General features: G+C 34.2%; 1 protein-coding gene across 1 annotated transcript in view; it reads left to right on the top strand.

The window, feature by feature from the left end:
* CapaR (Capability receptor) overlaps positions 1-13875 on the top strand; it is a 60869-nt gene that overhangs the window by 41153 nt on the left and 5841 nt on the right. Inside the window, exons 7-11 of the mRNA XM_070645124.1 lie at positions 367-441; positions 5626-5675; positions 5739-5833; positions 12674-12857; positions 12933-13046. Coding sequence (XP_070501225.1) covers positions 367-441; positions 5626-5675; positions 5739-5833; positions 12674-12857; positions 12933-13046 — 518 coding nt within the window. The remainder of the gene's footprint in view (positions 1-366; positions 442-5625; positions 5676-5738; positions 5834-12673; positions 12858-12932; positions 13047-13875) is intronic.

The raw sequence follows: 13875 nt of genomic DNA on the forward strand, positions 1-13875 counted from the left end.
GCTCATTCATCCTTTCCAAGTAGCCATTTCTGTTCATTTAATTAATCCTCATTGATAATTCAAGATGAGTCTTCTTAACGCTCGTGGACGTGAAAAATCATTAACCGGGGTTCCTTTAACAGAAGTTAAATGCTTGTTTTTGTTGGGACTGGTCTCGCGGCGGTTTTTTTCGGTAATTTTTTGTGTACACGGAACTGCCGTCTTTAAAAGTTTTCTTTTAATTATAAATGAGTTCCGCTTTTTTTGGGTTCAATGCCGTCGGCACATTCAGCGTTTGTACCAAAAAGCCACATCAATCTGCTCAATCTGTCACCATTACAGGAACGAACATAACTTTCTAATAAATTTATTTTTTATGTCATTTAGGTGTCACACACTCCAATTCCGTTCATGGTGAATCGAAGCAGACGCAGTCAAGGAAAGCTATAATAAGAATGTTGGGTAAGTTTACGGACTTCTTCTTTATTAAAAAATCATTCATGCGAATTTTTTAATTCAAATGTGGTTTAAAAAAAGTTTTATCGCAGTTTTTGCTCATTTTTATGATTTTGAGCGCGTTTGTCTAAGATTTTATGAAGCAGGCAGCTGAATTTGGATAGTCTGTCTGTTTGTTCTTTGGATTGTACATTTGTGAACAATACTCTAGAATCTTTTGGATTTAAAGACATTTTGCTTGGATGTTGTTAAGTGTGGAGAGGTAAAATTCGTAAGCTCAGCTTCAGGGCACCATACAAAGGAAGTCATGGATCATCATTAGTTAAATAAGATATTACAGAGATTCAAAAATAGCACGAGTCAGTTAATTGATCAATTAATCTAAATTAGTGCTGGATATAAATCAAATCTAGCCCAAAAGCCAGAGTCACACAGGTCTGGGACCCGATTTTTTATTTTCCAGGCTACATCCCCTCCTATCCTTCAACTTATTGCTTTGTTATTGACTGTAATAAACAAGGTTGTGTTTTAGTCTTGCAGAATCACAAAACCATTTGGTACTCAAATTTGGTATTCTAGTGAGCATTCTCGAACTATCGATAACACTTTCCATAATTATTGAAAGATCAGTCTCTAATGGGAATCGAACCAACGACTTTATAATAAGACTGATGTAGATATCTGCTGCTTGGTCAATCGATCACAGCTGCCTTACTCTGATATTGACAGAATCGACTGCAAATAACTCCATTACCCAAAAATCCTTAGTTTTGCCCACAATTTCAAAGTCATCAACTAAATGCGCCTTAGCCACACATTCATGACCACAACTTCATACTCAGTGAAACAGCAGGAAGTCAATTGTACTAAAATCTCCCTTAAGACAATGAAAAGTGTCAACAAACTTTTTTTTTGCATTTTTATGCCTTACTACAATTTGTGTATGGCTTCCATGGTAAATTTGACACGAGACGTAAGCAACAGCATGGCCAACAAAAAAAATATTTTACAACTGCCAACTTTTAATTCGGATTTATTGAAAAAAACTTTCATTGAGACTCAAAACAACAGTGGATAAAGTTTGAAGCTCTTCTCTTCATTTATTTCCCGCCACTTGAAATTCAACCACTCGACACTCTTGACTGGCGTACCAGAAAGAATTTTTCGGTTTTTTTTTCGCGTTTGGTCATAAGTTTAATAGCTTTACGTCGGAAATCTTCTTCTCTTGTCTGTTCACAACATGATATCCTAGGCATAAGAAAATTTAATAAATTTTATCTCAAGCCAGAAGCTGTTCACGATTCGACAATAATTTTGATCGCATCCAATTAGAGTGTTTCTATGTTGGCAGATAGAAATAGAATGTGAGATGGAAATGACGGAAATTGAGGTTCTTATATTTTTTTGTATGCGCTGTACTGGAAATAGCATAGTTTTTGGAATTTGTATTGAGATGATGCGTAAACATTGGTCTTTGGTGTGGATAGATTTGGAGATTTGGCGATTTGGCAGTTTTGACGAATTTGTGAATAGCAGAAATTGGCCTTCTGCTAGATCAACGGTCAAACTAATGATCATTGATCAAATTATTAATTCGACATTTTGATTTGTTTTCCACTTGGAAACTTAAATTACAAATACCATTATTCTCGACTGGAATCACTTCTTTGAAGCACTGGTAGGTTGACCTAAGGATATTTCGGAATTTGATTCAAAGATTTCAATCTTGAGAAGCAAATGGCGTAGATATAACCGACAATTCAGCCACCCATGCGACCTTTTCTCTATCCCCGATGCTTTTGGACTCCCAACTTTCTTAGTCCATTACAGGAATCCAATTTCAATAGTCCTGAGGTTAGATTTCATCGAATCTGGCCTGAAATTGGATTGTGTCTTCGGGAGTGCCTTTGGGTCTCTATGCTTGTATATCTGGTTCCTAAAATGAGTCACACTTTTATGAAAGACATGTCAAAATTCATAACTTCGCAGTAAATCCACTTTATGTCCCTAAAATTATTATTTCATACAAAAATTCCCTTTCCCACTCCCAAAAAGCAATTAATTCTTAAATGTAGCAATAAAAATATTTTAAAATTCCAAGACCATAAATCATCCCCACAAAACAACGTTTCGTGCAAGTTAATTAATTTAGTTTTTTTTATGTCCATCCATTAAAAATTCTTAACCTGTCGTCGTTCATAAAAGAATGCGTTTAAATCATCAAAAGAAATTAATTTCATCATGACTTGTTGACTTATCTCCTTCTCTCTTTTTTTATGTCCATGACATTCTATAGTCGGCATCAAATATCATTCTATTTGGTCATATCTCTTTTATATTCGAGATATCATGCGATGACAATTAATTTACGTTTAGTGGACGAGGCAAAGTTGAGGATGCGACGCGAATAATTAACACTCGTACGGGTCGTTAATGAATTTAATAAATTTAACATTTTTTTTCCTTCCTTATTTTATCTCTTGCGATGATGATTAAATGGGAATTTTTAGTAGGAAGTGCTTAACAAATTCCTTTAACAGACCTCAACCTCTTTTACTTACTGTTCCATTAATTAACATTCGTAAAAGTGAATGTTTCATTGTTAACTTAACATTTTGTATATCCTATGCGTGCTGCCATGTATTTTTACTTCTTTTTCCTGTTTTGAATACAAGACGTAGAGTAATTTACGATGTACTGCAAATTTTTAATTAAGGCAAGAAACAAGTGTTTGGAAGAATTGAGAGTAAAAAGGAAAAGATGAAAGAATTGGAGCTTGTTTGGAGTGTTTGTGATGAAGTTTGTGGCTTTAGCGCATTTGTGGTTTTTAGAGGGGAAGGTGTGGTATGGGGATTCTGTGGATGACAAGGTAATTGTAGACTTGAGCTAGTTGGGAAAGGTGTTGAGGTGTAAAAACTTTTTAAATCGTTACTCGAATAGCACAAGTTTAATTTAAATCGAATTGAGCAGTAAGTCAGAATAACGTCTGTCTACTGCTGGATTTTTGACCACTTAGTGAATTTGTGCTGGTCAGGTCCATCATATAACGGAAGATGTGTTTTAGTATCCCAGAAAGCACACAACGTAGAAATGAACATAAATCCGCCTCTAGGACAGCATGACGCTGACTCAAAGTCAGATTTGATGAAATTCGACCTAAAGGCTGTTTCAAGTCGGTATAAGCTTGATACTTCTCATGAAGTTGATAATTATCTTAGAAATACCCAAAGAGAATCAAAAAGTCATGTCAGAAAGAGCTGAGATTTGTTCTGGATATTTCTGGATTTTCGGAAGTAGAATTTCAAAGTTCCCTTTCAAAACTTCTATATTCCTTAATGCTAACAAGCCTAGAACGAAGCTAAATATTCTCAAAAACTTTTTCAATAGAAAATTTCCTTGCATGTCTTTTCCACAAGCACTAGAAGCGGTTTATTGTTCTTTTCTTTCACAACAAAAAAAAAACGCAAAAATTTTCTTGTCTGTTGATTTTTATTTCCGTAATTTCCTACTACTATTCTTCTTATTATGAATAGCACAGAAAAGGCGAACAAAAAAAAAGTTTTTCTTTTAAGCGAGAAAATTAAAGAATTTACAATAATTGGTTTGGGTTCTTCTTGAACGGCGTTAAGCTTCGGATACTTTAAATGTAAAAAGATAGTAGATGGGCTCTTAAAGATGTGAAAATTCTTTGGATATTTTTTAGTGACTTTTTTTGTGTATTTGGCTATTTAGATTAGATTATTTATGGTAGTGATCATGTTTTTATAGAGTATTATTTAAGAGGCTTTAAGCATAGCCGAGTCGACTTCGAGCTCTCTCACATTTCAAGCTTCAATCCTTAAAATTTTACTTCTTATTTACGCAAATCCTTCCATTGTTTACCATTTTACGTTGTTTGCATTTTTATTAGTAATTAATAATAATCTCAGCGTCCTCCAATGCCATTTTCGTTGCCAGGTACTCGATAACAAACAAACGAATTAAAAATAGAACAGAGCTATAATGAATAGCTGTTCCAAATATAGCTTATGCTCAACTTCAGTAGTTAAGCTAATCGAAATGTTGTTTTATTAGCATTAATTCATTAGATTATCGGATAGTTCTTGTTAGAATAATTTTGTCATAATTACGGCATTTATGGAAATTTTTGAATGGATTTTGGTGAAATTTCCTGTTGCTAATTAGAATGGCTTTGTATGTTTTAGGAATTAAAATTTGTGGATCATTAGACTTGTGGACTTAAGTGGCAATTCACTTTTATGCGATTTAGGCTTAGATTGTAGCTTTAATGACGGCATACAAAATCAAAATAATCAAATTTATTCAATTTTACATTCAAGCAGTCATCCTGATCCACAAATCAACTCAATTCCTCATCATCCCAATAAATCATCAATCTAATTAACAAAAGACATTCCTAATTACCTTAAAATTCCACAAATTTTGACATAATTTTTCCTCAACAATTAACAAATCACGTAATAAATCTTGAGAAGCATGAAGCCGTGACGATGGAAAGTGATTAATGGGATACATTGTGCAAACATAAATATTTCGTGATGTTGTTTACTTGAATCCCCAACTGATGATATTTATTTTGATTTAATGTTTTCACTTCTTCTTGATTTTGTAAGTTTTTACCTCAATTTTAGAGGAAGGAAAGTGATTTTGGCAGTATTGTTGAGGAAGTTGATTCTTAACATGCAACTAAATCCATGTTCCAGTGCTACGGTCCGTATTGCATACATTACATAGAATTCAAGCGAATTCCAGGTCGGGATTGAACATCATGCTCTGTTTCCAGCTTTAGTTGAAGCAACTGAAGTCATCTTAATTTGCAACTTTTTTTGATCCGTAAAATTCCCACAAAAAAATTTGATTATTCAAAAAAATTCAAGAATTCTTCAAAAGAATTTTCATCAAAGCATTAAATTCACATTTTTCCCGTCACCTCAACCACTTTTTGAAGTCATGAGAAATGAAAATTTCTCTTAATAATTAGCATATTTCTCATTTTTCGCACACCACATCGATGCCTCCTTTACAGCGGTGCCTGTATCATTTATGATGCTAATTATCTCATGTGTTTTACCGTTCGTTTTCCCCATCGTCGACTGAAATAAATAACATAAAAAGTTTACTAATAATATTAACGAAATCATCACCTTTTTTATTCTCTCCTTACCACAGCGGCTGTTGTCATCACGTTCTTTGTGTGTTGGGCGCCTTTTCATGCTCAGGTATGATTTTTGTGACATAATAAAAGTTTATATTTTTGATAAAATAAATGTTTTTATTTGCAGAGATTACTTTACCTTTATGGTAAGGACATTGAATCATTTCAAATGCTCAACCAATGGCTATTTCCAATGAGTGGGTGGCTTTATTACGTATCATGGTAAGTTTATTTGCTATAATTAAGATAATGACCAGAGAGACACAAATTAAGAAGGCTCTGGCAAACTTCTGTTGCTAATACTTTTGTGAATCGATGCTACCTCCATGTGGAGGCCAAATGGAGTCCATACTTACTTAATATCTTAGCTCAGGCATACGGAGGTCCATTGCTACACGTAGGGAATTTCTTAAGACAGCTCTCTTTGAAACTTTTGGGATATTAAGGACTCTAGCGTCCATTTCAACACATCCTTACTTACTTACTTCGCTGGCCAAGCGTACAGATCAAGTGTGATCCATGGTCTCCCTCAGTTGGTGCCTGAAGCTGGCTACCGCTTGCCAATTACCAATTCCATGAGCTCTTTGGCCTTCCACAAGATCTCTTGTCATCTAAAAAATCGGATTTAAATACCTTTAACAATGGAGCCTCCACAGGCCTTCTGATAACATGTCATGCCCATCTAAGTCTGTTCACATTAATGCGTCTAACAATATTAGTTTCATTGAATAGCCGATACAATTCCTCATTGCTCCTACTCCGATAAAGGTTACCTTCTATCAACGCATCCAGTCCAGGTAGTTAAATGACGTCTATATGTCTGCCAGTCAGAGACGGCTTCCATTTGGTACTAGTAAAAGGTTTAACTGAGCCTTAATAACTCCTTGGCGTCCATATAGCGTCAATATGGCTGCCAAACGGACCTTTCATTTGGTTTGGTACTAGTTAAAGAGATTTAACGGAGCCTTAACAGCTCCATAGCTTCATATGTGTCGCTCGGGCTTTTAATTCAATTCTTGTAATTCTCACTTCGTTAACGACTTAATCATCATTTATGAGATTCCAAAAAAAAGGGGTTGTATATATTTATTCAGCAACACCCGACCTGGTCCTCATCTGAAATGGATATTATTTTTGACATTCTCATCTGCATTTTGCTATAAATGTACGACACACATATATAAAATTGGAGCCTTTTATGGCATGTTTTGCGACAATTTAATTTAGTATGATAACAACACCGAGTATAAAGTCAATAAATTTTAATTCGCATAAAACTGTATACATTGTGACATGAGGGAACTACAAAAATATATTTTTTTTACAATTCTATGTGCTTGTAATTTGGAATTGTTTTTTTGTTCTATTGTGTAGTTTTTTTTGGAAAGTTGTAGTTTATGGGGTATGTGGAGACAGGAAAGAGGATGCGATGATAAATATTTGTTTTTTCTGGGTGATTTTTAAATGGATCTGTCACTTTTGGGGACAAATTGAAAATAAGAATAGTTACTTACATCCTTGGCTGGGGTGCACATGGGTCATATTGCAGCGCGAAGAGAACGTCTAAAGCCAGCTCTATTCTTCAGGAACTTCTGTCAGTTTTGAATTATAAGGATTTCAGCGTCCTCTTTCTACACATCCAATCAAGAAATTCTATGGTCTTCCTTTGTTTTCTCACAGTTCCAAACATAAAATCTTAGATCGTTATTTCATAGCAGCTGTGGCATAGAAGTTAGATTATTGAGTAATCGAGGCTAGTAATCTGGGCTTGATTTCATGCAGTGGCTTATTCAATGCATGGAAGCTTGGTTTGTGTGATCCCGGACACACGAATTGTAGGCGTAAATAATGTATTGGTATACCTCGATCCAGGGGTGTGAGGCATGATAGATCTTGGGTCCAGAGGTGGGGGTAATTTGTGGTCAATTACCAACCCTATCCCTGTCCTTTTTGGTACAAGCACTTCAATTTGACTTTTATCGTTGATCTATAGAACCAATTCTATTGAATACGATAATATTCCTATTTGTTTGATGAAACTAAAATTGCCGAATAGCCCTGCTTGCTGTCATTCTCAATAATAATAAAAGTCCTTTCAGTGCCTAAATTGCTGCACACACAAAGCCTGAACATAGCTTACTTCAAATTTATATTTAAATCATTCCATGCAAAAATGAAAAATTATCTTTAAATACAGATTTTGTGCTTATGTAACTAAATGTTCCACGTATATTACATCACGTTTTACTTTAATATGCCCGAAAAAATTCAGGATTTGTGTCCTCCACATTAGTCTATTTAGAGTATGAAATTTATTACATGTAAACAGAAGCAAATCTAATGGGGTCGTTCACAAATTATGTCACGCTTTTGGAGAAAGAGGGGCTGGGGTGTAGGGGGTTAAGATGATGTTGATATATTTTAAAATTGCCTATTAAAATTGTCCATGTTTCAGATGAACAGGGGTCAAAAAGTAGATTTTGCGCATTACCAAATAAGTAAACTGACCCTCCTAAGTTTTACGAAATACCACCATTCTCAATTGTTTTTTAGTATGGACAATTTTATTTGCGAGCATGACCCTGTATATAGGTCAAATTGCAGCTATAACAAATGGTCTTGGCATCCCCACACCCCCAAAAAATTTATAGTTTTTTTTTTCTGAAATTTAACAATAAAAAAATTTTATTCCAGGCAATTTCTTCTTCCTTTATCTGCCTCAAATAGCTTAATAGAATGAAAATAAAATAAAAAAGCAGCACCTAAACGAGAATTTCCATTTACCAAGTGCTTTTTTATGTCTCGACTAATCAAGAATGTTTAAGTCGCCCATTTATTTATTTATACAAGATGTGACATATACGAAATAATGGCAATACACAAAGCAGCAATGCCTCAAAGTAAAATGAAATATTCATCTGCTTTACATTCGTGGTGATAATAAACATTTTTTTTGTGGAATTTGCTAGTCAATTGTGACAAAATGCAATAAAAAAGAAGAATTGCAATAATTATTACAATATCGCGTGATGTCTTCAAGTTACTTCTATTGCTGTTGATTTGAATAATTTGCGGTATATCATGATTCCATGTCATAATTAAAGCACAATAATGACAGAAACATCGAGATTGTAGTGAAAGTGGATTTTTTGTAGTTTGGTGCTTAAACTTTGATAATGTCAAGTTTAACATTTAATATAAGATTTGTTATCTGATGGGAAAAGCTTATTAGTCATGCTTGAAAGTCATGAAATGCCTTTCGTTCAAGTAGAAAAAAATAAGAAAATTTGACAAACTCGTGTCGATTAGGTTGTGACTCATGCTTGACTCACGCGTAAATTACATGGAACTCAGTTGGAACTAATTGATTTTAGTATGATGAATTCAGTTCAAGTTGAATAAAATCAATTTAAGTCAAGTCAAGTTGAGTAACATTAAATCAAGTCAAGTTGAGTAATATTAGTTCAAGTTGAGTCAAGTCACATCAAGTTAAGAAGTATTAATTCAATTCAAGTAAAGTTAGGTTCAATTTCGGTTATTTTAATTCATGTTAAGCAAAAAGTTCCATTAGGTCAAGTTTAATTAGCTTTAATCAAGTCAAGTTGAATTAGCTTTAATCAAGTCAAGTTGGATTAGCTTTAATCAGGACAAGTTGAATTAGCTTTAATCCAGTCAAGTTGAATTATTTTCATTAAAATCAAGTTGAAATTGTTTCAATAAAGTCGAGTATAAGAAAGTCAAGTTACATATGATTCAATCAAGTCAACTTGAGTGGAAATTCATTCAACTCCAATTTGAGCAAAGCTCAATAATATCAAATTAATTACGAATAATAGAAGCTCATTCAAGTCAAATTGATTCAAAACGAATCAAGTCAAGTTGACAAATATTCATCCAACTTCATTAAGTGATACTTCCTCAAATCAAACATGTTAACACACAATTAAGTGAAATCTTTTAAAATTCATTAAATTTTAAATTAAAAGATCCTCACACAGCATTTTTCAATTAAAAAATCTAAAATTAATCCTCACCCAGACTGTTATTTATGTTATGAATATTAAAATATTTCTCGATTCCCCAATGAAGCCTGAAAAGGGATGAAATATATAAATACTCAGCACTGTAACTAAAAAGAAAGCTTTTTCCGATGAGAAAATCCATAAATTTTGAACAAATTCTTCTTGATTATCATAAAAATAACTTTTTTTTGAGTAAAATTATTCCATATCCATAAGAAAATTCGGAAGTAAAAAGTCTGCAATATTTATTATGAAATAAAATTTAAGGAATTTTTCAGTTCCGCATTTTTGGAGTTTAAAGATTCATTGAAAATCTTACATTCATTAATATGAGCATTTAGGATACAGAATTGTAAAGGAAGCGCTGAGAATGAGGACACAAATGAACTGTTGATAATGTACATCCTTAGCAATGAGTTCCAACAAAAAATAGCAACAACAACAGATTACAGAACAGCCAAAAAAAGGGTTCGAAGTCAATTGAAAGCTTTCATGTTTACTTTCATTATTGCTGTACAGCATCTCATTGTATAATCTGCAAATTGTGAATGGAAAATCAAACGAAATGTACTTGTTTATGTACGGTAAACTTTACAAAGTATATGCAAACAGCATATTTCTGTTGTGTGTGAGAAAAATTTGAAAAAAATATAGCATGTAGAGTGTGAAAATCACACAAAAGACGAGGATAAAAAAGGGAAGCATTACTAGACATTTCTATTGTGATTACGTTTCTATTTGCTTACATTATACTTCACCTCCTTCAATAGTCGAGTGGATGGAATTGAGGGAAAATGTTCAAAAATTAAAAGGGGTTTCTTGATATTTTATTAAGTACGTTCTGTGAAGTTTAGACTCAAATTGCTTTAGGGATGTTGATAAAATAGTCGATTTCGTAGTTGTTTGTTAATGTTTGATGAATATCCATCCAAGCGGGCAGTTTAAATTCGAATCAAGTGTTCGACGCTTTGCAGAAGTGTCCATGCAACTTTTGATCGTCTTCCAGGTGGATGTAGGACACTCTCCAGTGAAAATTTAGCAAGTATTAAGCGGAATCCGCTTTACAGCCACTTAATAGCTTCATGGAAATCATTTTCAAGCGAACGACTCTTGGCTTTAATAGTACTGACCGCATGGCTACGATAATGATAACATTTTAATATATGCTGATCAAAATAGTTGACTAAGAGAATTAATGAAGATTGACCGGATTGGAACAGACCAAAGCTCCAAGTCTAATTGGCCTGAATCATGTCAGAGCTTGAGTTTAGTCAGTCTAAACCATGTTGGAGTTTAAGTCGATTCGGCATAAATCATGCCCGAACTCGAAGACTAGTCAACTCGACCTTATCCATGTCGGCTTCGAGCTCTGGTCACGTACATGGTTTAAACCGACTCGACTTCGAATTCTGGTGCTGACAAACAGTTTTGACAAATTATTTAAGACTGACTAGAATTCTTTAAAGGCTTCAAAAGGTATTCTGTTCTATTTTGGTTCAAGAAGACAATATGTTGCTCCAAATACTCAAATTTCCCATGGATCGTTTAATTATTACGTTTGAATCTTGAAAAAGGAAGGAGATCTTCGATGTTGCATCATTTTAAGCATAACAAGTAAATTGATGCATCTTAAATTCATTCAAATTTTCAGTCGGTGCTCAAAATAGACCCAAAAGTTCAACACACTCTTCTTGAATTTCCACACATTTTCCAACCACCCAAGACCATCGACACATTCCCGAACAATCACAATCCATATACCATCATCTCACTTCTTTTGAATATAAAGGAAACTGTGAATATTTTAAGCTTTTACAGAAGCTCGTTCCTTGTATCCTTTATGTCTACATATTCATTCTCAGTTTTCCCCCTTTATACTTGCTTCTCCCCCAGCATGAAATATGTAAGCCGCAATGGATCTTCTTCTATTTCCATTACATGTTTCCTTCTTTCTTTTTTTATATTTTAGTGTTATTGAATAGTAAGAAGATATAAAAAATAGAAGCAAGGAATGAATGAATAGGGGAGGTAAAGAAATTGAGATGTACAGAGATGTAAATAAAAAGAGTAAAAATTTATCTTGTTTTTGCTGTGGATGAAGATGAAGGAAGATGGAAAATAAGGACATAAATATCCATGTTATGGTCACTAGTGGAGATGAATATGGTTGGAATATGGCTTTATATTTGGGAGAATTTTAAGATTTAAGGATGTGGGGATGTGATCTATTTTTGTGGACGATTTGTAGTAATGGACATAATGTTGCAGGCTATCCTGTACACAATTTTTAAGTAAAGTTGAAAATTTCATGACAAAATGGAACTAAATCAATCCACGATGATCTTATCTCTTACTATTTGGTTATTGTTTGATGTCCAAGCTATATATGCTTCGTATCTCGATGCCGAAATGTTTTTGCTTAGCTCAAAATCGTGTCCAATTTAGAATGAAGTCAAGTTGACACAAATCGACTTTCCTTCGATCCACGTTGATCCATATCAACTTTCAATTGTGTTTTTAAGACCTAGATCGACACAATTCCTTGATTTGTAGATGTTAATCTCTACAACGTCTAGAGCAGTGTTGTTCAAACTTTATGCCGTGGTACAACAGATCGTAGATCGCAGTGCCCTTTCGTCATCGACAGACCCTAATCTTTATTCTATATTTTATGCCATGGCACACCAATATGCTGTCAAAATTTTATGGCAATGCCATGAATCACTACAGTTTCGGTCGTGACTTACTATTAAGGCATTCCGTAATACAAGGAAGCTTGGAAACACTGTCCCAAAGAGCCATTAAACAGATAAATAACAGCCCAGATAACAAAAAATTCAAAAAAACTCCAAAATCACATCCAAAAAAATTTCCCAGAAATCATAAATCCCAAAAAAAAGCACATGACAAAATGTCATCGAAGCGATAAGATGAAGAAGACAAAACAAAAAATATCCATTTTAACATCCCCTAATGTGTTTATGTATAACATATTTTTATATTCTCACATCTCATCTCTTCCATTTTTCTGTCATTTCAGCACAATAAATCCTATTCTTTACAATGTAATGTCACATCGATATCGGATAGCATTTAGGGAGACACTTTGTAGTCGTAAGCGTGGATTTTACAGTAGCTCAAATGGCTTTGCCAGAGATCAATCGAGTTTTAGGGAGACGACAATAGCTGCAACGGGTAATCTCAATTATGAGGGTTCGCAGTTGGTAAGTCAGTTGATTGACTTTTAATGCTCGTTTAATTTCAAATATTTTTCTTTTCTTTCTCTTCCTTAAATTCAGCTTCGAACTAAATCGTCGTTATCACATCGATGTTCACGTTATAGGGATAATGGAAGACTGAATAATAGTATTCGATGGAAGGAGAATCATGCAAAGCGTGTGGATTCTGTTAAAGTAAGTATTTTTGAACTTTTTATTTTGTATTTGGGTCAGGAGTGAAGTTGATGATATGGATGGCAACTGATAAAATGGGTCAGAATCCATTCTATGTAATATAATCGAATTCAGGATTCTTGGTATGTAGGAAGAAGGATAAGAGTCAAATCTGAACAAATTAATAAATGAAACATCTACACAGGGACGTAGCAAGGTCCAAATAGTGGATGGGGTGTTATGCCTCACTTACTAATACCTAAATAATTGTGGTAGTCGCTACATACTAACTTCTGGGCGGCAATGGGGTGAGAGAAGCTACATTCTAACTTCCAGGTGCCAGTGGGGTGGGAGAAGCTACATTTTAACTCCTTGGAGGGTGTGAGGTTGTAGGCGCTACATACTAGCCCCTTGTTGAGGATCAATTGACCCTACTTACAAACCCCTTGGAATGGAGCTCTAGACTTTAAATACTTACTTCCAGGTGGTAGACACTTAATCCTTATCCCTGGTAAGGATTAGAATGGCCCACCTTACATTCTTACCCTCTGGAAGCCTCAAATATCTTCAAAGAATATCCCATACTTCATCCCTGACTAGTCTTAAGCAAGCAATATCCCAAAAAGGAAGTGAGAAACGTAATGAATAATTTATTTCTAGTTCCTCTTCTTATTTCTTTAATTTTTTATTTTGGTAAATGCTTAAATGAATTTTTGCACCTTTTGTTTCTCAACTTTTATACCTCAACAGTTCCATTATCCATTTTCCTTACTTCCTTTTGCCATCTTTGTGTTTGTGGCAGGACTTTATCATGATTTTTGCCACGTAGCTTTTATCCATGAAACCATCA

Source organism: Chironomus tepperi, unplaced genomic scaffold (assembly GCF_022539635.2).
Source record: "Chironomus tepperi strain 1889 unplaced genomic scaffold, CSIRO-AGI_Ctep_v1 contig_351, whole genome shotgun sequence".
In the NCBI taxonomy this organism is placed as follows: domain Eukaryota; kingdom Metazoa; phylum Arthropoda; class Insecta; order Diptera; family Chironomidae; genus Chironomus; species Chironomus tepperi.